At 40.3% G+C, this 24,444-nt stretch overlaps 1 protein-coding gene across 1 annotated transcript in view; it reads left to right on the forward strand.

Annotated features, from left to right (window-relative positions):
- Nucleotides 1-24,444, forward strand: part of cadpsb (Ca2+-dependent activator protein for secretion b) — a 65,468-nt gene that overhangs the window by 14,434 nt on the left and 26,590 nt on the right. The window contains exons 2-11 of the mRNA XM_041034178.1: nt 2,049-2,162; nt 4,398-4,730; nt 14,117-14,197; nt 14,505-14,738; nt 16,178-16,299; nt 20,168-20,279; nt 21,372-21,511; nt 21,955-22,021; nt 22,405-22,513; nt 22,610-22,822. Of these exons, the coding sequence (XP_040890112.1) occupies nt 2,049-2,162; nt 4,398-4,730; nt 14,117-14,197; nt 14,505-14,738; nt 16,178-16,299; nt 20,168-20,279; nt 21,372-21,511; nt 21,955-22,021; nt 22,405-22,513; nt 22,610-22,822 (1,525 nt within the window). The remainder of the gene's footprint in view (nt 1-2,048; nt 2,163-4,397; nt 4,731-14,116; nt 14,198-14,504; nt 14,739-16,177; nt 16,300-20,167; nt 20,280-21,371; nt 21,512-21,954; nt 22,022-22,404; nt 22,514-22,609; nt 22,823-24,444) is intronic.

Here is a 24,444-nt window from a genome sequence, read left to right on the forward strand (position 1 = left end):
TAGATCATGCTGAGATTCACTCCACCACAAGAATCATAAATTAGCTGAGGCAGAAGGGATATTTCACTGAAATGATTTGTGAAACTCTGAGTTTGTGTTTGTATTACTTTTGAAATATCTAAATATTCAAATCAGGTGATCACCAAAGCTAACAAGATGACCTCTCCATTGACAGCAATGGAGAGGTCATCTTGTTGTCAACCTCTGCCTGTGTGTGAGTATGTATGTTTTATGTGCGTGTATTTATATTCACCTTTGTAAAGCTTTTTTACGAGACCAAACATAGACACTTTTACTCTGGCTCTAATGAGTATTTCTTACGTTATGTGACCCTCATTTTGTGAATATTACTGGTGGGGGTTAGGGTAATACGATGGAAATGCAGATGGTGTTGAGATTGCCTCACAGGCACATGATATGTGGTACATTTCCATCTCACTCCTACACCAAAGTCTGTCACTTGCGATATGAGGCTGAATGTTCGCAGACACACACGTTACCAGCAGGTCCTCGCGCTTGTTTGATATACACAACAGCTTGAACTTTAAGATTGAAGGCAGTTGTCAGAGGGAGATTGTCAGTCTATTGACTGTTGGGTCACTGACTCAGTAACCATGTGTGAAATCAATCCAAAGACATCTAGACCGGAGAGAGAATTGAAAGTGAAAAAAGGGAGAGAAAACATCACACGTGTACTGCAGTACATATCAATCTAACATGCACCCAGTGCCAATACTAACATGTTGATGTTTGGCAGGTATAATGTTTACCATGTTCACCATCTTAGTTTTACATGTTAGCTTTGGTGATCACCTGATTTGAATTTTTAGATATTTCAACAGATAAATTAAAAAAAAAAACAAAAAAAAAAAAAACCTAACTAGCAAGACTAGAAAACTCTGGGGATCAGAAATCCCCCAAAAAATCCATTGTCATCTATCCAACAGTTGTTGAGCTAGTTGGACCAAAGCAGTGGACCATCCAACCAACAGACAGGCTGACACTGCCATTGCTATGGCCACATGTGAACATGGCTAAAAAACAATTTTTTTACCTCTTTATCTTCTTGTCTTTTGTGTTTCATTCTGGCTGTTATAAATAATTTCTTCTCTGTACACTGTGCTATTGAAGTTCAGCTGGAGCACTGGAATCTGACAAGGGTGAGTTCACCTCCCTTGTTTGTCAGATTCATGGACAGGATATCAAAGCGCAGCTGAGGCCTGGATAGTGTCCAGTTGGGTGATATTAGGGTGGCAGCTCTTCTGTTTGTGGATGATGTTGTCCTTTTGGCTTCATCGGACCGTGACCTACAAAGTCCACTGGAGCGGTTTACAGCTGAGCGTGATGTGGTTGGGTTGGTAGAGCTCTGTTCAGGTCAGGGAGGGGGAGAATCCAGGTGGAAGAATTCAGGTACCTTGGGGTTTTATTCATGAGTGATGCTAAAAAGGGCTGTAAGATTGACCGGCGTTTAGGGAGCACTGGTTGCAGTAATGCAGGCTTCGTATCTGACTGTAGGCAGTAAAGACGGAGCTGAGCTACAAAGCAAAGCTCTCAATTTAACAGTCAATCTTAGTTCTTGCTCTCACCTGCAGTAACAGTCTCGGGGAAAGGGATTGTGGATACAGTCTGCTGAGATGATGTTCCTGATATCACTCCATGTGATAGCATTAGAGCTCAGAGATTTGGAAAGATCTTATTATTGAGTTACTACTCCTTTGCCTTGAGCGTAGCCAGCTGATGTGATTTAGTTACTTGGTAAGAATGCTCCCTGGTCACCCACCTTTAGAGGGGATCAGAGCATGACTTTCTAAAAGGGGATGCAAAGGTTGACATAGGAAACACTGCAGGGATTACATTTCCCAGCTGGCCTGGGAGTACTTAATGTTTCCCCTGGAGGAAGTTTCTGGGGGAAAAGGATTTTTGGACTGCTCTGCTTACCCTGTGCCCAGAATAAGCCATTCAAAAATGAACTAACATGCTCCTTTTGACAGATTTTCCTACCCTGGCTTTAACACTGAGGTGTCCCCTGTTTGCCCTTGCTTTCACAGATAACCAAGCAGCAGCTTCAGCAGACCAAGGATCGTTTCCAGGCCTTCCTCAATGGAGAAACACAAATTGTGGCTGATGAGGCATTCATCAACGCCGTGCAGAGCTACTACGAGGTACAAACTCGGCATAACCATAGCAGCACAATCACAGTCAGAACCATTTTGTTATTCAGGGACTTGATGCTTTCAAATTAGTCACTGAATGTGTTGTGTTTTTGCCTGTATAAAAATGCAGCTGTATATTCATCCACCATTAACATCAGTAACAATGGCAGTGGCATACATTATACACAGTATTTGTTGTTGTATATGCACCATATCCTCTAGGTCACATTTGTAGCAGAATTAAAAAAAAAAGAAAATGACAAGCTTTCAGTCTGAAAAGTCCAAAAAGCACTACACAGTCCTCTTGCTATTCCATGTCAAAATGCTTGTATTCAGACGGCTGAGTGGCAAAATGGTGGCTGAAGCTTTTCACTGCACAGATTATGAGTCAGACCATGTGGCTGACACAGCCATCTTTTCCAACCTCACTATTCAGTCTGCAGATGAAAAAGTCATTATTGCCATGCACACAATACAAAAGGCACGGCAGATAGTGAGCTACATTAAAGGCCAAAGCCATGATGGAAAAACAAGCGTAGCCATTACGAAGAAATGAAGTATGAGATTGGAACCGTCAGGAAACACATAGACTGCCACGGAAGTTAATTACAGGGTGACCTCCATCTAGTTTACGAAATTTATCAGGATTTAAAGCTGGAAGGGTAAGAAAATTGATAACAACTGTACCCCAAAACCTGGGTTTTTCATAATTAACAGTTTAAAGCGTTAACATACTGTATGTACTATTACCAGTGTCTTACCAAAACATACTTTGTGAAGATGCATTTATGGTTATTTTTGACATAACTGTGATTCCCATTCTTTCTCCACTTAAATGTCTGGTCACTTTCTACTGTAACATACAAATGTCAATAGAAAATATAGAAAAGTAATGATAAACAGTATGAAGGATAGACTTTCCACCAAGATGAGCTGTATAATAGAATCTCTTTTTGGTGTGTCATCTTTATGAAATTAAGGTAATCCTGATTTAACAAGACCTGTGATCGTGGCTGTTCAAACAATTATGTTTTGAAGTACTGCCTAAAGATGCATTGTTGTAATGTTATTTATTAGTACACTTGTGTGGCTGAGAGGCCGTGTATGATACTAAGAATACTAAAATATCCTGGAAAATGTGCTGAATGATAACATAAGTAGAAACACTTGAAATCAGTATGGCTCACCTCTTGTTTTTAAGAGATGTTTGCTAGACTTAAGTGAGACACTGATGATTGAGGAATGACAAAGACCTTTGTTTTGGTTTGTTTTTCTTTTTTGCCACTTTTTAACTTGGACAAACATCACCATGCAAGCATAATGTATAAGATCAGTATAAAAATGTTACTATTATTGATTTAATTTTTTTTTCTTGGGGCAATCAGTACCTTGCCCACAGAGTGAAGATCTTTTTCACTTTTTAAAAATTAATTATTTTATGAATCCGATTAATTAAACAATCAATTAATTAATACAGCTATTAATTAATGATTCAATTAATTAATTTATTAAAATATATGTTAATTTGCTCAATGACTTAAAGAGGCAAATTTATTATAACAGCGAAGGCCACTACTATTAGTAAAATTATGGATGATCACAGGTTGCTTTTTGTTCTTTCTTTGGTAAAAAAAATGTTTCTAAAATCTGTGGTCTGCAGGAAACCAAAAGACTTCACATCTCCTTAATCTCAGCTGCAAACCTTTGTTATCCATTGAAACACACACCAAATGACAAGTGTATTGTACCACTGTACTGTAATGTTTCAGTACAGCAGTCCTTGCCTTTTAGCCATAATGGATGCTAAGAACAAAATGTGACTGTCAGAGTGACAAAACAGTCAGCTCTGATGGTTACTTCACTCAATGCTGTGACAATACAGCCTCGTCTGCCTCAGTCCCTGTCAGTCTGTCATCAGCAGGAGACGGAGAGCAGCCTTGGTGTTGAGTCACAGCCTCACACACTGTATGTGCCTCTGATTTCTCTATTCAAAATCAGCACGAACACAAAGACAGTTTGATGGTTTCCTTTTGCTGACAAAGTCAGACATTTGCTGTTTGAGACAAAATATTACAGAAAAGCTTTTCACCACGCCTGTGCAGGGCAATGTGCTATATATATGAGCCTGTTCATAAGTCTAAAGCTCATCATTACTCATCATTTAAAATAACAAGTACTTCTTTTTTTATACATCTACAGCATTTACATAACTGCAGTTAGTGACATTGGTCTCTCACAATGTAGGTGTTCCTAAAGAGTGACCGTGTGGCTAAAATGGTCCAGAGTGGCGGCTTCTCGGCCAATGATTTCAGGGAAGTGTTCAAGAGGCATATCGAGAAGCGCGTGCGCAGCCTTCCAGAGATCGACGGCCTGAGCAAGGAGACGGTGCTCAGCTCCTGGATGGCCAAGTTTGACACCATCTACCGTGGTGACGAGGATCCACGCAAGGCACAGCAACGCATGACTGCCAGCGCGGCCTCGGAGCTGATCCTCAGCAAGGACCAGCTGTACGAGATGTTCCAAAATATCCTCGGCATTAAAAAGTTTGAGCACCAGCTGCTTTACCAAGCCTGTCAGGTGAGTGTTTCAAGCCAACAGGTGATACAGCTCACTTTACACTTGGCCCAAATACTTCAGTGTTGACCCCACTAACGCTTCGTTTTATCAATAGTTTGGGTTGGGGAGGTTATATTTTCTATCTGTTTCCACATATACAATCCTTTCAACGCGTGGACTGATTGCCCAATATTATACACTATCAGTAACATTTTTGTCATAACTTCCATTTCTTATTCTTTTCTCATTCAATTTTAGCTTCATTCTCCAAATTGTTCATATTGCACAGTACCTCTGCGTTACATACACCACAACATAACATTACCAGCATCCACAGCTTTTGACGTCGACCTTTCTGTGGATGCACTGATCTGATACGCTGGATCAGTAACAACACTCAAGCTGGCCTTAGTGAGGTGACGGGATATTGCCATGACATGATCAATCTGACACAGTTTCTTCATAAAAATGATTTCAAATATTTCCATACAGTCAGGGATACATTTAGGGAAAAGAGAGTTATCAGATCAGTGTATCTACAGATAAGGTATCAGTGCCATTTGGGTTGGCACATCCCTACCGTTTTTCTGACCGTCACCACACTTCACAGCAAATTTCACAGTTCATTAAAACTACCAAATTCTTGGGAAAACTGCCACAGGTGGGGAAAAACACTCCAATTGGGCCAGGTGCAAAAACTCTGTTACATTCACATTTATAGTTTTATATGCCTACTCAATGCACATTTTTTATTTAAACATGTAATTGTTATCTATGGCATTAAATCGACATATTTTAAAAGTGTTTAAAAATGTCTCTTCAAGATATACCTCCTGATACCAGGCCAGCAATACTTCATTGTGGGGGAGATGTGTTGAGATTGCAGGCAGATAATAGTGGACTATGGGGTGCTTGTGTCAGACATAACTCTCCTTCCTTTGCTGTCTTCGCTGGTTTACTGCTCTCTATGGGAACGCTGAAAGTAGCATTAATGTATTCTTTCTTCAGGAGCTTGATTAAAACTCTTATCACGGCAGGATTTGGAGGAAGCCTCCGACACATTTACATTTGCTCATCATTTAATGTATAAAAAAAACTAATTTCATTTAAATCTAATGGACACACCTCTTGGAAGTCAATGAGTTTAAAGCGCTGAATTTCTTTGGAAGAGGTATCCTTCTTTCAACAGTTGCTAATGTATAAATCTGTGCAGATGGCATGAGGTGCTGTTAAACAAATTAGATTGTTCAGTATTGTTCAAATGTCTCAGTTGGCAAAGATCAATAAAGGCTCTGTTCTGCAGAGTGTTCATTAGTTATATGCTTCTAATGCTGAGGTGCAATACATCGCCATAGCCTCCAAATCCAGTGTGCATTATTCCTCCCAACCCTTTGAAGATGCTTAACCTAGTTTTTTCTAAGTGCTGGCAGCAGAGCTGTTAGTATAGGGTCAGAAATCTGCATGCAGAACAGAATACGATTTTCCTGAACAGAACCCACTCTGAACAGTACAGAGCGACTGAAGAGCACTGAGCAATACACCATGATATAGGCATATATGCTGCAGAAATGTGTGTGGATACAGCTTCATACAGTGGTGTAATATTGATTTTTGACAATTACAGGTAGTCAAACATGGCACACAGATCCAAGCCATCGTTGTGAAAAGGGACAGATTTGTTTTAATTTGATAATTCATAAACTTACATGTAAACAACACAAAATTGCCATCACAGAATTCAAATTTGTTTACATTTTTTCCAGCTGCTTTTCCAGCTGTTCTTGGAGTCATCTGTCTTTTTTCCAATTGCAGCTGTAATGAATATGTCAAACTATATAATGGTGACTTTGAGCAACTCCTCAGTAAACATCCAGCTACCGTATATTGCCCTCTACTAAATGATAAAATCCTCACTAAAAAGACGACACGGCAATCCAGTCAGCATGGCTCAGGGCTGCAGGGATTTGATTAAAGATTTTCATGGACTGGCTGGCATTCAGAGGCCATCTTTTTTTTTAAAGTTATTATCATAGGGGATTTACTTTTTTTTTTTTTTGCAATTGCATCCAAATAGTTCAAAGGAAGCACTGGTCTATTTCTGTCTCATGCTGAAGTAAGAGCAGCCCCTGGAAATGACTAACAGACTGATTTGACTGGTATGGCCAGCGGCTGAGCCAGTCAGACGCTGAGCATGCTCCACTCCCTGATGTCTGCACAGTTATTGAGCTGTGGTGACACCAAGCATGACCAAACAACTGTGAGAAAATGTGTTTAGTGTCTACACTGCAAAACCATCATTTGTTAACTATATTAATAAAACTGTATTCACTTTTCATGATGCTCATAGTAACATTTCCAAAAATCTAATCAATTTTTTTGTTTGTGGTATGGTTCACAGGTTGATTGTTTAGTTTCAGTAAAACAGCTGTGGCAGAAATCAGTCACATCACTGCAGACTGTCTAGAGAACAAGCAGCCGAGCTCCTAAAAAAACGAATCTCTCAAACCCTTGAACCAAAATGCCTTTGCTATGCACATTTTCTTCTGAAAGTACAGCACATTCAGCACATTACACCTCAAACACTGCATGACATTTACCAGGTTCTCGTCAAATTTTGTAAAAGGATTTATGAAGCTTACTATGATGATACAGTAGTTTCTAAACCACTGTGTGTTCTGTGAGCAATTAACAAAAGAATATCAACCAGAAACTCCAACAGTAAGGAATCTTTGACCACTAACGGGCAGAACTCCAAAACAGGCTGACAGGTATAAAGCCACCACTATATTACCAGCATGTTAGGACTGTTATTAACACAGCTACGTTCACTTACAGCAGATAAGGAGCGACATTAGCATTAATTTAGAGTCGTGTTACAGTCGTGTTTCTGACGACAGTGCGAATATAAGTAATATTAACTATATTTTATCTCTGCTGTGGCCCCCGCCAACTCCGAGACCGTAAGCTTGGCACGTTACTTCCGTAACGTTCCCTTCCCAAACCCGACAGGAAAACAAAAAGGCTTTTTGAAAAAGCTATTTTTATTTACCTGTTCTCCAGCAGCAGGTTGCATCCTTGGATGTTTCTTGGTTTCTCAAAGTTGAAGATCTGCTAAATGGGTAGGGGCAAAACCAACGCTTAATCCCAAAACGTATACAGACCGCGCGCCACTTTTTTTGTTCTTCTTCTTCTTCTTCTTCTTCTTCTTCTTCTTCTTCGCTGAAAATGTAGGACTCTCAAATGTTTGCGTTAACCGGCGTGATGGCGTTAACGCAGCTTTCACGTGATCTCAGCAGAATCGGAAGAAGAAGAAGAAGAAACCACACCCATTATTCCGACTCGTCATATATAAATGATATTTTTCTCCGGTCAGATTGGCATCTTTAATGGCAGATCACAAAACTACGACATTTTCATATATAACCTGTCTTTAGACAACAGGAAAAAATCTAATATTTCTATTTTCTCTTTAAGGTTTGCTGTTGGAAATGCTATGTAACCCAAGTAACATACAAATGGGTTACGTTATTTCACCGCTCAGGTTTGACATTGTTCACCAGCTGACTATCCTCGTTTTTAACTCTTCCTGTTTTTTGGTGCATTTGTTGACTGGTTTGATGTTAACGCTGCTCACAGGAGGTCAATGAATCATACACACATCCAAAACAGCAACTGTCTGGAACTGCACATTTGGTGCCAGTGCTTTGAGATTTTTTTGCATTATGAGCTGTCCTTTCACCTTTCATTTATCAATGTTAACATAACAAAATGTTGATTAATGCAGGTTTTAAAAGCTTTTAGTGAAACTACCTCGCCAAAATTGACAGTGTTTTGGCAGCTAGGGCTACATTTAAATTATTTTCTGTCTATTCACTAACCAGTTAATTAACAAATTGTTTCAGCTCTAGTGGTGTTAACACTGCTTACTGTTTCTCATGCTGAGGTTTTAAAATCTGATATTTATTCACACCAGTGCATTCTCACTAACTAAAATTATTCCCTAATCTCAAGTGGCTGATTAAATTACCTAACCCTGGATGTCAAAGTAAGGCGCAGGCACAGAATAAGACTTTCTCCTCCCACAGAGTCATAAATCATGGCCTATGGCGCTCCCGGACTGACAGACCATACTCAAATCAGCTTTCCCTCGTACAGGCTGTGGAGGAGGCCCCTCCTTTTCTTCTTTAATTTGTCTTGTCAGCAACTGTTAGTTGGGAAATGAGGCCTGAGCTCTTCCTGGTTTAGCCTGTAGCTGATATAATTGCGTAATGGAACTTCTTCACTGCACACAGGATTGGGAGAGGATGAAAGCATTTGCTCTGCCTGCCCAGCCACCTCTAAGCTGAAAAAGCAGTGGTGCTGAAATGCAGGGTGAAGCTTGACTGCACCCGCGCAGTTTTGAATCTGGACTATATTTGTTATAAGAGAAAAAAAAAGATGAAAAGGCCACGTTTGTCCTTGATAGAGATGTCATAACTAATTTTCTTATGAGAAATCTCCTGTGACTGAGGATTATTTGAACCTGTTACCAGAAACATTACAAAAAAAAATCTCCTGTAGTTTGGCTTTTGGTTTGTATGGCAAATATGCTAGCAAACAATTGCCTTTTTATTCAGACAGCAGATGCTGAGCAACACTGACATTTATTAGGTGTTGTGAATAAGATGACCTGACAAATGTAAATCCAATATTCACTCTCTTTTAGCTCTCTTTTGGTTTCTAACAACCCCTGAGGGAAATATCTGGTTCTTATATTGGTAAATGTTCCACTTTGTTCACCGGCCAGTTGCTAACTTGGTCTGTCTTCTGTTTGGCACTGAGCAGGTTGTGTACTGAAAACATCTGCCTGCTATGTCTGGAAATGATGCTAGTGAGGATGATCAAAAACTGTTTGTGGCCATAAAACCAAAACAATGACACAAACACTTTGTAGAGCTGAAGGGAACTGTGGACTCGGGGGGTGATTCTACCTTATGAGTGACCCCTTTCACATTATACAGAGTAATCTAAAATAAATTAACTGAGAAGAGCAACTTTTAACAAGATCAAATCCAACATAAATCAAATCTTTGCACTAGTCTGAAAAAAAATCTCGATTATAAGTTTTAGATTTAGATGTGAGAGGTTGAGGTTGAGATTTTTCTACAATGTACACTCATGAGCATATTTTCTATTCAGCATGCCTTGCATGTCGCTATACTTACAAAAGAGAAGCTATTTCTCACACTGCACTCTTTTTTATCACACACACACAAACAGCAAGTCTAAATATAGACCAGCTGCTTCGATTCCTCCAGGTCCCATTCAGCTCCAATCTCCTGCCCTCCCAGTCTTTGTTCTCTACAAGAATCCGCCCCTGGCCTGGTGTGCTGTCTGCTGCTAATGTCCCAGCATCCACCTGGGAATCTGTCATCAGCTGGGCTGTTAACTACCCGCCTGCTTCTGCTCCGTCACCTTTAACCTGCTGTCAGCTTGGCTAACACTGAGGCAGTGTCACCTTTATTTAGCTGCAGTGCTGCTGTCAGCCTCTGTAACGTAGAGAGAAACTTACCTTTTAGCCAGTCTTATTTTATATGAGATTGCCTGTCCACCTATATTGTGCCTGTGGGCCATTGACAACAGTGACCTTTCAGTAGTGGTAGGCCTGTTAAGACTGGGGTGCTGAGGGGCTCAGTAGGGGGTGCCTATTAGTTCACACGTACACTGACCTACAGCTCCACTTCCTCCCACAGTCTTTGCTTTTCACTCCTGCCAAGGCAGAGTTGGGAGTGATAGAAGAAACCGGCCCCATCCCCCTTCATATTACATGCTCCGGAGTCACTCCTTTCATGTTAGCCATTTTGCAGACGAGCTGCAATCTGCACAGAGTCAGAATGACCAATATGATCTGCTGCTGCAGTATTAAATTTCTGTTCTGAAGTATTGCTGAGGATTTTGCAGACTTAAGAATTTCCCTGGACTTACGGATTTAGGTCTGTTGTGTTTTGTGAGAGCGGGAGACACATAGATGAGACTGTAGAAGTGCAGTGACAGACACCGACAGGCCAAGCTGCTGGATTTCCAGGCATGGCATTGACAGTTCTTGTGGGATTGCTGGCACCGCAGTCCAATAGTGCCCAGAGCTCTGAGTGTTTTGACAGGCAGCCCAGGATCGCCAGCAGCAGGGGAAAAGGAGCCGTTCAAGCACAGCTCGGGCAGGAATGCAATCAGTATCGGTCACAGTTATGAATGAATCTAGTTTTCTGCTATTGGACATGACAATGAAAAAGAACCCTCCTGTTTGTGAGACTTTCTACGGCAGGATGCTCACCACTGTTTAAGTGTCAGTGCGTGGCAGCACAGTACTGAGTACTACTGCGCTGCAATCCTGCTGCAGCTGGTGGCAACGTCTGATTATGTGCTCTACTAAACAGGAACTCTGGGTCATGTAGCAGGGTGGCTGTTCAGTGGCCAGCACTGGTAACACACTAGACTTGACAGTTCACACTAACTGTCCTCCATTTAAGAAGCCATCTGGTCGACATCATTTCATAATGTGCACATCAGTGAACAGAATCAATTATGAAAATTGGTAATGCAGGAACAATTCGTACGAGAAAAATATCTGGATTTTATAATAATAATGCAATTATTATTCTTACAAGACTAGTGTTTTTAAGTCTATCAATGTACCCGTCACCCTACATGTGACATTCTTTTCCAACGGCTGCACTGTGACTTCAGCTCATTCTCTCTTAAAAAGGATTGCTGGAAGGGCAGAGAATCAATATGGTAAAGCCTGAAAGACAAGGCCTGTTAATGTAATAGGAGTGGGCGAAATACCATAAGCGCAGAAGGCATAGAGAGGTCAGCTCTGGCACACGTCCCAACAGCAGGAGACCAGAGGAAAAAGTGCTGTATCACAAACAGAATCAGGTGCTCAGATGGACAGACCATGCAGCGGTGTAGAAAGTACTTTCTTGTTAGTGATAAAATCTAAATTAAAACACGTTGAACAACTCTTCTCCAGCAAACCATGCTTTATTCCCCTGACATTTTGGCTATCTTGCTATCATCAGGGTTCCATCTCAGGTTGTGTCCCAGTTCCTTAATAAAAACAGTCAGCACTGACACTAAATGTACAAAACAACACTACCATCATTTAAAAAACAGTTTCACAAAACAGTGTTTATTTCTAGTAGATCCAAATGATCACAAAAACACAACCTACAATTTTCCTGCAAACCTAGAATTTAAACATAAAAATCTCATAAATTAGAAGAATTGTGTGGAGAAAAAAAATGTCTTGCTGTTCAGTTTAAATATGATCCTTTTACAATCTGACACATGCGCTTTGCAAAAACTATAGCATCGTATTTTAAAATACATGTAAAATATAAGGATTTTGCAATAAAACAACACCAGGGTGAGGTGAGGTTGATTGTACTTTTCACTAAAAACTCATACAACACTTTGATGAGGAAAGGTTTGCGACTCCCCAGGTACAACTGTGCTACAGATATGCTTCAATTAATCTACCGTCCTCACAGAGGAAAGGGTGTTGACTGGTGAGTCACAGATTCAGAAATTACAAGAATGAGGCGAGAGAATAACTAAAGGAGTGAAGCATACAGGCGCAGAGAGCAAGAAAAAGACATCACCCCTCTCTTTTATTTCCTTGTGTCAGCTAATATAAAGCTCTCATTAATTATTGATGTGAGAGCGCCATGAATTTCTCTGCTTTTCACTACTCCGGGGGCAAGAACTAGGCTAACAGATGTCAGGCATCTTTGCCCGGAGCTGATATTGTCCAATGCAGGCAGTTTTTAAACATTTTTTTCTTTAAATTACATTACCACTGGTTTTGTCTCAGTCTGCCAAAACTGTTTGGAATGGTTCATTCAAGTCAAAGCTTTTGTTTAATCACTCTGAATGTGTTTCACTGTCTTAATTTACAGATATGATCTTTATTTTTACTGCCCCTCTCTCAGCTCGACCATTTCAGAAAGCTGAATTTTTATTCCGCTGATTGAAATCAACAAGAAAAGGGAAAAAGACCAAGCACTCCACACTTCCAAAAAGACCTCTCCACAAACAGTGGTCCATTCATGGTCTCTATGGTGATGGCAGCATGGTTCCTATGCGGGAGTGATGAATTTCTTTTTGATTTTGATCTATTCATGTGTGCTGGCATACCATGCTGCTGTGATTGCAGCAAGTTAGACCAACCCGGAGCTCTAGTTAGCCTTTTTATGCCCTGCTGCACCAGTCGTCATTATTACCAATTTGCATGAGCACCTTTCGTATTGCATGGTCGCATTTGCTTCAACCTGCAGCCACCACTGATTAATTTGGTTTAATTCAGGCCTTTGTCAGGGTTCTGTCATTTGAATCCAGCTATACCTCATAGCTTTAAAGCTGCCATTTGGAGTCAGATAGTTATGTTTACATTCTGTGTTTTTCACCAAAATGCATTGCGTGTGTCCTTGAGGTTTAACAGTCTGAAACTACTTGACCAACGGACAAGCAGTATACTGAGCAAGTATACCAGCTCCTTAACAAACATGTCGAATGCATTTCTTGCCTCATTAGAGGTTTGCTATTCAGTGTTTACATCCATGTTTGCTAGCTTGCCGCCTTCTTCGCTGCCTTAGTGGGCACATTGCTACGCTTCTGTGCATGTTACAGCCACAAGCAGCCGATCAGTTGAATAGTGCGAAACCAATGTCATCGTGTACATTGCGTCACCTGCATCTGTCATATACGTCGTTGTCCAAGATAAAAACAGAACGGGGACCCAGTCTTAAAAACACTACTCAGTAGTGCTTCTAGTGGTCAATAACTTCACAGGATGCCTATAAACAGTTTTTCATGAGTGTAGAAAATGGTTGCCCATCCATCACTCACTCTTTCAACATTTTGCCATTGTAGCAGAGGTATGGGATTCTCTAATGTCCATTAAATGCCCCATATTCATACCAACCTTTCATAGCAAATGAGAACAAAACAGAGACTTCACTAATTTTCTTGTACATAGTAAATAATCTGGACTTAAAAGATCAGAAAAATTTTCTAGGTAACTATTAACGATGACAAAATGTTCATCTATTTGTTATACCAGCTAATTTATGTGCAGGTCACGAAGGACGGGACAGTATCTCAGCATGAACATGTATTAGGATATATGCTATTTCATATGTAAAAACCCATTTAAAAATATATTAAAAATATATTGTAAAATTATATATTACGTTATCAACAGTAAGTGCAGTTAACATTTATGTGTGGTATTAAAGGGTTTCTTGGATTTCTCATCTTTCATGGTGAGATAAATGAAGCTGGGAGATGTAGGTGACCTTTGACACTGGCCGTTGGCTGTGTTAAAGTATGGTGACCTCACTGACCTCCTCCTCTCTTTTTATCAATAGCTGGACAACCTGGATGAGCAGGCTGCACAGATCAGAAGAGAGCTGGATGGTCGTCTTCAGATGGCGGACCAGATTGCCAGGGTGAGTCAGACTCTGCGGGGGACTCAGATTGTTTTTAATATGCTTTGTTATATAGTTAATATGTCACTAATATGGTGTAACATCGCAGTGTGAGCTGCCACCCACAAAAGAAGACTGGAGTATTTCATAGACTGTATGTTTGCCAATGTTTATTATATTTCTTTTACACCAAAATAGATCTTCATAATTTGAAAAAGAGACTAGAGAGATCTATGCTATTGCTGCTTTTGAGATTTTAGAAACTGTAACATTTACTTTATTCTTCCTCATCATCAAGACTGTGGTACTTTTCTGGTTTTGTCAACAGGGTGGTAAGTTCCCCAAATTTGTGTCTAAAGAGATGGAGGCCATGTACATCGAAGAGCTCAAGTCTTCAGTGAACCAGCTGATGGCCAATCTGGAGAGCATGCCCGTGTCCAAGGGTGGAGAGTTTAAACTCCAGAAGCTGAAACGGGGACACAATACCTCCATCATCGACATGGGCCAGGAGGACGAGAACACACTGTCCAAGTCTGACGTGGTTCTGTCCTTCACTTTGGAGGTACCATGCATTAGGAATGAGGCTAGAGTGTATAAAGTGAAAACCACGTTGCATCACAAAGTTTTAACAATTCAGACACATTTCTCATTTTAAGCTTTAGCCAAATGGTGTGAACGTTATCCTATTAGAATATTTAAACTCAGTGCAGAACTACATCTGCCTAAACCAGAACTCATAAATCAGAGCTGTTGTCGACTACTCGTCTGCTCCAGACTATGTATAGAAACAGACAGCAAACCTGTTCATGGGGGTTGAACAGACGCTATGTGAAGAACAGATTGACACACACACACACACAAAAGCCCATTTACCTGCTCTTTAACGGGGAACGTGAGTCATCTTGTTATCAGCTTGTCTGAGATGAGCTATCACCACCAAACAGGGAGCAATCGCACCTCATTCCTTATGATGCGGTGCTATTTCAGAATCAGAAAATACATAATGTGCAAAGAATACCGCTTTTCTGTTCCCTAACACTGAAGTGGGCACACGACAATGGATTTGAATGCTAAAATTATTTGCACAATGCTGCCAATTAGGTATTTGTGTGAGGTGGCAATTCCGTAGTGTTTTGGTGAAGCCTAATTTTCAAGTCTGTTTACTTTCCAACGGATTGGCTGCAGCAGCTGCCAGAAATCCCTAAGCAACAGACCAGGGAAACCTTTAGAGAATTTAGTTGGAATCAGCTGTAAGTCAGTATTTAGCATTTCTGATCCCTGTGGATATGTCATTTTTTGTTTTAATTTTGGAGACAAATAAAAAATAATTAAAAGGCCATTTCAGTCATATTATAAATGCAATGTTTTTGGTTTGAATTGCCTCCATCTCATCCTTTCAATAGTCCTTCATCTACATGAAAGTTCATGTTTATTTAGCTTAATGTTTTTATTTACAGGTGCCAACCTAGCATGCATCTGTAGGATGACTGGACTGATAAATGGTATATAAACAGCAACAGTCAAAAAAAATATGTTGGCACAATGAAGACATTAGTGGATCGGATGGACATCTTCATTCAAAGTTGATGCATTATGCTGACAGCACATATTTCTTTATTTTCTATCTTTGGTTGTCCCACTAGGAATTTACAGTTACAATATAACAGCTACCCCTGGCAGTGTTAGTACTATATTCACTGAGCGATTAAAGACTACGTATAAGATTTGATGTGGTAGATTATGCCTAGTTTTTGCTTTATAGGAAGGATGGCTGTAATTTTTATGGGCTGCTCTTGTAGAAAATCTACATTTTTTTGTGTTATGAGGGCACCAGCAACAAGTGTAAATAGTGACTGAAGCTGAGATAGTGTTTGAGATTTCTATCAAGCCGGAAGGATTTACCGCCCGCACATCTGCTGTCGACTTTTTCCTCTATGACCTCTTTCAAAAGATGAATCACTCCTCATCTACAACTTTCACTGAGGTGTCTGTGCTTGCCAGGTGGTGATCATGGAAGTGCAAGGGCTGAAGTCTCTGGCTCCGAACAGGATTGTCTACTGCACCATGGAGGTGGAGGGAGGCGAGAAACTCCAAACCGACCAAGCAGAAGCATCCAAGCCAACGTAAGGGCCTAAGCATGCATGTGCACACACTTGTGCACATTTACTTTTCATGTTTTCATACAAGTGTAAACTATTTTCCACGCTGCATTGTTAGTAGAGCTAATAATCTACTATGCTTTAAAAACTGAAAGAAAAACCAGCTAAACGAAACTCCTTACTGGATCCTTACTAGGAAAGTACACATAGGCGGAGCAGCTCAAATAAGTAATCAATTAATCATTCTAGCTATTTGTATATTATGTTTTATAAAATTATGTTACTAATCAGACATTTAAAACATGAACAGGACATTAATAACACAGTTTCACTGTCACCCGCAATATATTTTTATTTCCTTGTGTTTTTTTTTTTTGTTAATCCATAGTCAGTGATTCCACTACCGGCAGTAACATTCAGGCACTAGATGGAAAAGGCTTTTAATAATTTATTTTACCCAAAGGGGAAATGTCATTTCAATAATTTTAATTATCTTTCTCTTATTTTAGCGCCTGTACAGCTGAAATTCAGTCCCATTCTTTTATTGATCTTTGGTGCCTCCAGTGATTTGCTTCAGATGCCCTGAGTGAAATTCTCGCTTGCTAGAAAATACACTTGAAACTTATTGCAGGCCTATGGTGCCAAACTCTCCTGGATCTCAGCGGGTTCTTGATTGTGGGGAGACATTTCCTGTGCTCTTGCTAGTGTTCTCTGATGTGTCATTCCCTCTCGAAGGCACTTTGCATGTGAGACACTGCGTTTAAAAAGAAATGGGACCATGCAGCTGAGCAACTTCAGTTCATTTCTTTGAACTCTATCAGTTATTTGGTCCTCAGCAGCAGATTCTGCTCATGTAGTCATACAAAATATACCTGTACCTGAACCTGCACTTTATGAAATATACGTTTAATGGAGACTTTAATGGCAGTGGGTGTGGTGAGTCTTGCCAGCAAATCCCTAAACCTGTGGGAAAACAAAAACCTTTACTGTTTAAAACTGCTTGAGTCATTCACGATTCACAGCTGAACCTAACAACCTGGGAGATTTCTGACTCAGCCCATCAAGGTGTGAAAATTCATTGTGTAATTCACGGGATGTTAAGTATGAAATGGCCTGGTTTGTAAAATTTCTTCCTTCCTTTGCACATCCCAACAGTTTGCACGTATGCTAAAATACTTCATTACCTCACTTCTTGTTGTGCCAGTTCATTAAACACTGATGGTGTCCCAGTGAAGAAGAAAATATATCTTCTGCTAAACACATTTTTTAAGCACTGCACAGTACAAGATAGGAGAGAAAATGTCCATGAAACATTCATGCAAATATGAGCTATTTTAGGGCCCAGATGTCTTCCTCTGATCTCCCTAATTCAAGAGCCATTTTATGAAGAGAATGTGAGAAAGATGGAGGGACATGAATGAGGGAAGGGATTAGAGGAGAACAAGGCAAGGGTAATATGTATGTGTGTGGGTGGGAATGTACACACAGAAAAAACAAACACACATGAGATAAATGTATTAATGTATATGTTATTGCAAGTTATTTGCATACAGTAATTGCTTGTATTTGGTAACTGCTCAGACTGATATTCAACTTACTATTGTAAATTTAATTTAAAGGCCTGATATAGTTAATGTTTCTGTGAGAATGGTTATTGTTTATTGTCTAATAATTCTGCAGTTGAGGTTTTTTTCTTTTTTTTTAGACCCATTGCGGCACACACAGGCTTTCATATATTTTGGAGGAAGCGCTGTAGGAGCACAGCACTGTCACATCCATTAATAGACCTTAGATTGATCCACAAGGTCACCTTCATGCCAGTACAATGCTTTCATTTGAAATCAACGCAGCTCACCAGTAGCTCCTCGCCCTCAGTCAGCAGCTTCTCTGCTCTGTTCATGTTTGAACTGCGGCGTCTTCATGTACATTAAGCTGCGATTAATAATGAATGTTAGAAGTGGTTACAAGAAAAACAGCTTCTCTAGGTTGGAAATTGACACCATGTCCTCCATATTTCACGACAGAGAGAGAATTCAGGCATTTATACTATATCGCTAAGGCAGCATGATATGTCGGCAGCCACAGATAGCAGCAAGAGGTAACAAAAGCCTATATATGTTGTGTAACATGATTACAGTAAACTGCATTCTCCCTGTTTTTTTTTTTTTTAATCCTTTGGGTTTGTGAAGGTATAGCTGTTTTATGAGGTTAAGTCGTTATTACTGTGATTTGCTCTGAAAGGATAAACTCAAATTTGTTCACGTCTATTTTAAGACAATATTCACATGCCCACATGGACACTGAAAGCACTGCTGGTTGCTTTGATTGTTCCTTCTGTCCATACTGGCCACAAAGAGGTCACTTTTTTAAAGGTGTAGTTCAACATTTTGGGAAATGTGCTTATTTGCTTTCGCACCAGGAGTCTGATGATCAATACCACTCTCATGTCTGTATGATACATATCAGCACCTCTACAACTCTCTAATTAACACACTATTCTCTCTCTAATTTGTCTAATCTGTACAAGAACTGAAGTGTAGAACTGACAGTTTGTCTTCATGGCTGAGACCAGCTGGCAACCACCAGAGACCCCAGGAAGTTACTGGTTCTAGTTCAGCCAAAGCTAAAGTGTGGTTTCAGCAGTCTGAGTTAGACAAATCAAGAGGCTATCTTCTTCTAAAGTTACATTCTTTGTGATTCCCTCTTTGTGTAAGTATCCCTCCACCATGGCACAGCAAGGAAACATTGTATGTGTGAACACCAAGGCGGAATTTTTTTCTAAAAAACTTTGGAAGATAACCTACTTGATTCAACTGACTCAGACTGTTGACTCATGTTAGTTACTCCTGTAGTTTTTACATTGAACGAGGACTGTGGATTTTCTCTTCCATTACCTAGATTGAAAGTACTTTAGAAGGGGGTGTTTTTGCAGGCTTTATGCACACATGTATATATCTAATTGTCAATTAGTCTTATTGTATGATTGTATGCTATTACATTTAGTTATAAATATAGTTATATATAAATTAATTCTTTTAATGCATTTTTAATGCTTTTTTAAAAATATTTGCACTGCAGTTTGAATTACCTTTTGGAATTTGAAAGATACTATACAAAATAATTGTCTTGCTTTTGAGACATGCCTGTGTGCCTGGGTTAAATTAATAAAATAGGCTTGACAGCAGAAGTTAATTTTAGCCAGTCTGTGGCATCTCTCCTCCACTCTCTGTTGCAGACCTACAAAATAATTTTGGCTGTTAAGACGGGTGTTTTGTTATAAAAAAAAAAAAATCTTGCCACGTGCAGCCTCAAAGATGTCTGGTGTATAAATAGCAGGAATGCATTTAGAACAAGTGACACTGAGGCAGAGGAGTAAAGTGTTTGTTATCTTCTGTGGTTTTATCCTACTTTGACACACTGTAGGTCTGTGTGACTGCAGTATTTCTTCTTTTGTAAAAGACTTCCAGTCAGTCCCCCATCATCTTTAATCTGTGATAGAAAGATATACTGCAGTGAGTGTGTGTGTGTGTGTGTGTGTGTGTGTGTCCATAAACAATGTATTGTCTCCTCTCTGTTGTATACTGCGATCCCTGTGGCCCAAAAACTGTCAGCTGCCATTTCAAAGCTGTGTTAAAGTATCTCAAAACAGGGATTTTATTTCTTTGATTGCCGTATTATTTGTCTATTTGATGTTGTTTACTCACATTTTCCATATAATTTAAGTTGGAAAAACACTGAGAAGAAGGTGAAATCACCCTTCCAGGCTTTTGCTTTTATTGACAAGTGAAAGCATTGCAGTGATTGCTGCAGACGTAGTCATTGTGTGGGAACACTGTGCCATCATGCTGTCATGGAAGCTAACCTCTGGAGTGTCTTTTGTTGTGTCTTTCAGCTGGGGGACCCAGGGGGACTTCACCACCACACACCCTCTGCCTGCTGTCAAGGTGAAACTGTTTACAGAGAGCACAGGCGTGCTGGCACTGGAGGACAAAGAACTGGGCAGGGTAACACTTCTTGTTGTAATATTTACTATTATTAACAACAAAAAAATACTCCGATCTCAACACACAGCCATGGAAATCACAACTCACATGTTACATAAAGGAACACCTAATATGTATTTCGCGCAAATTTCATCCTCTTTGGATAATAAATACAGATTCACAAGCACTTTGTTGTTGGTCTAACATATATTCAGTTGAAGGTGTCTGTAACTGTGTGACATTCTGATTTTAATAGGTTAGAGTCTCTAGTGTACTGTTTCCTGAATGTGATTCAGAAATAACCTTTCTTTGCAAGTTAAACATGAGGACGAGGTTGTCAAATTGAGAAAATCTTTTGCACATTCAAAAACTCACTGAATTTTGATTTTTTTTTCTCTGAGCATTTTTACAAGTACTGGAGGAGCAAATAACACATTTGCGTGCTCGCAGCAAACACTTCTCGTTTTAATACTTTCACATATTGCTTGTGTTTGATCAAACTGCGAATCAGTTACACTGCTGTACTTTTCTCAAAGGATAGACGTAGGCTAATTCAAGTAAAACCTCTTTTCTCATTTCTAACAACAGATTTTAAAATTTTGAACATTACTTAAATCTTGAGAGTCACAGACTCAAATGCAGAGGGAGCAGAAACTTTTCTCAGGTTCCCACCCTGCTCTCTCCTGAGGTGGCTAAGGTTACCGTGATAGACGGTTGAGGCAGGTGGTTTTGCTGGTTCGCGTTTGGGCGGCGGCGCCTCAGACTTCCCTGTAGTGGCAGTGACCTTGGCTGTGACAAGGCTCTTTGATCTCCCACTGCAGCAGCGTTGGCAGGAAGGCAGGCTTCCTCAAAGCTCTTTAACTCAGCAAAGAGAGATTAGGCCTCCTCTTCAGGGAGGCAGAGCAAAGCTCTGTTCTGTTTCTCGACACTGACTCACGTTATTCTATCACTTTCAAAAAACCTGAAGCACAAACACACGTAATCACCAGTTCTTGTAAACACGTCGATTGTGTGTTGCTGAATGTTGCACAGGATGAGATCAAAGTTTTACCTCCTGGATATCGGCACTAACAATTATGGAGTCTGACTTTTTTTTTTTTTGTTTGACTGCAGGTTGTCCTCCACCCAACTCCAAACAGCCCCAAGCAGTCAGAGCTCCACAAGATGACTGTGACCAAGGCTTGCCCTGACCAAGATCTGAAGATCAAACTGGCCATACGCATGGACAAACCACAGAACATGAAACACTGCGGGTAAGAGACGCTCCCATGTAAAGCATGTGGTGACGTTCCCATGTGCCTTTCATTTTCCATGTCTTTCTTATAGAACTCCAGTCCTCTCAGCTCCTTGGCCTCATTTCTAGTCACGTACCATGGAAAAATACTGTGAAGTGCACTACTCCCCCTGGTGGACACCAGGGTGTAGTTTGGTTTAGTTAGTTTTTTTTTTTTTTAGTGAGAAGGTGCCAAAAAACTAAAAACACTGAAGGCATCATTAATCAGATTCCATTTATGTAACCTTTATGCTATTCATCTTAAGATTTGCATCAACCTTTCTCCTTTGTGTAACAAACCACATTTTTTAAAATCAAACAGAATGAACTCTTTCTGTGTGCCAGATACACTCACTAATTTGTGTTTGTTATGACCTGTGGCCTGGGTTTTGTCTCCTTTGTGTGTGAACAATGTTTTGACAGGTATCTGTGGGCTTTTGGGAAGAATGTGTGGAAGCGCTGGAAGAAGCGTTTCTTTGTCCTTGTGCAGGTGGGTTATCTTTAAAATAAAACCGTGTTTAGCCAAATTGAAGCAGCAGTGACCCTCTTAGCTGAGGTCATTGCAGTGGAGCTTTTTAGCTCGTTAGCCAGCTTTAAAGATTCCTTACTGAACCCCATTATTGAGTGCTTCTTGAGGATAAAAAGAATATTTGCATATACTGCATGTATTAGTATTGTTCTCCTTGACTATATTAGGCCATAACGTCAGTTTATATTACACTGATGTGCAGGGAAATATGTAGACTACTCTTATCGTATCGAAAAATCATCTTTGATTATTACTATAACTTACAGTGCTTAAGATCAACACAATTAAATAACTTAACATTTTCTATGGCTGGTTGAAGTGATGGTGAATCCTTTGTTTTGAAGGTGAGTCAGTATACGTTCGCCATGTGCAGCTACAGAGAGAAAAAGTCAGAGCCACAGGAACTTCTCCAGCTGGACGGGTATACTGTGGACTACAGTGACCCCCAACCAGGTGAGACAGCTACACCTACGCATCGTGCAGCTACAGTACCCTAACGCACACTGTAAAAAAATTCATTACATTTACTTGATCATCTCTCTGTCTCAGGCTTGGATGGTGGCCGGGCTTTCTTCAATGCAGTGAAGGAAGGTGACACTGTGATCTTTGCCAGTGATGACGAGCAGGACCGCATCCTGTGGGTCCAGGCCATGTATCGCGCCACTGGCCAGTCCCACAAGCCCGTCCCACCCACTCAGGTCCAGAAACTTAACTCCAAAGGGGGTGCCTCAGCCCAAATGGATGCTCCCATTTCTCAGTTCTGTAAGTAGCCCGTAACACAACATGGTCACCTAAGCAGAGAGCAGTTTCCATCCACAAAGCAGTGAAAGCTCTAACCCATAAATGTCTCACGCCATGCGCTCCACACTGCAGTCACAAAAAACGTGCTGGTAGAACTAACACACAAGCACGCACACACATGCCTTGATCTCTCACAGATCCCTCCAGCATCTGATGGACTTCCACTCATTGTCACCACTCCCACAGTGTTTAAAGGTGCAATTCCATGCTATTTTCCATCAGTCTGTTCACAAGGAACAACCAACGCGAAAAAAGACTTTATCATACAGCAGCAGGATATGGTGTGAAAACCCTGTATAAAAACTAAATAGGCCACCACACATAAGATTTGAACATTCAAGCCTGCTGGGGTTGAATTCAGACTGACAATGCCAGGGTGTGCTGCTCTTGTCCTAACCGTAGGCCTGTTTTAATCCAGCTGTAGCGCTAGAGGGCAGCTGTGAAGGCAGCCGTGGTCCTGAGACAATTTCTCAGATTGTTCCCTTGCAACTGAACGACGGCCAAGCCAGACATGTCTAAAGTTTTAACCAACCTGTCACTGTACTTGCACCTCTAAGCAGCCCACAGGTCAGGTAGCAAAGTGAAGGTAAGACTGTCTACAGTAGTGTGGCATCTGTACCAACTTCTGTTGTAACCGTCTCCTGTGTCCCCCTCCTCATTAAAGAAGGGAATACAATATTTTTTTGTAAGTATCACCCCAAATTCAGCCAGCAACGCTTTTCTTCACACTATCTGTATATACTGCAGTTGGTTTTTGGCCTTATTCTATCAATCAGTTTCCTCTTATTGGAGACCCAAAGTTATAACAACACTTACAAAGACCTTTCTGACCTGCTGAACTTGATGTCACAAACTTATTAACAATCCACAATAATAGATCCTGCTATTCAGAACAAAACGTATTTTTTGTTGTGTGCATCTTTTGACTCTACAGATTAAGAATGATTTCTTTTCAACTCTAATGAATCTTTTTTTTTAAACTTTTTTTCTTAGGAAGATGGCAGAAAAAAACAATTGGCATTCAACACTAATACTAAAAAAGTGACACCTAGGGTTACAATAATAATAATACTGGCAGTAGTAAAAATAATAATTGTAAAAAGCCCCAAGTTTATGTCACTCTCTGTTAATCATATCATTGTAGTTGAACTACATGAACTACAAGAATTGGACCAGTTACTCAGAATCCTGTCACATAAATTCTATGTTGTTTCTCCATTGGTTTCTTTGTCCAGTATGTGATCGTTCTTGTGGTTAGTTGACGCCTCTGATGCCAGCTGTTGCCATTCAAAGCCTCCTCACAGTGGCACAGACCTCCTACCCCCTCCCTGAAACATTGTGGCACACCACGCGTACATGTTTCACCCCCTGGTGGTCTTGAATGGCACTGGGACCATAACATACACAGCCCTCCTGACTCTGCTGCAGTGGACCGATCGAAAAGAAGAGTCCTATGAAGGTTCTGAGTGATCTGCACACACTTTAAATAGTTTTTTTTTCACTCCCCAATCAACCAGTTTCATACTAGAAAGTGGTTTAGTGCACATCACACACCATAAGTGTTCAATAAATGTGGACAAGCC

The sequence above is a fragment of the Toxotes jaculatrix genome, chromosome 3 (genome assembly GCF_017976425.1).
Source record: "Toxotes jaculatrix isolate fToxJac2 chromosome 3, fToxJac2.pri, whole genome shotgun sequence".
In the NCBI taxonomy this organism is placed as follows: domain Eukaryota; kingdom Metazoa; phylum Chordata; class Actinopteri; family Toxotidae; genus Toxotes; species Toxotes jaculatrix.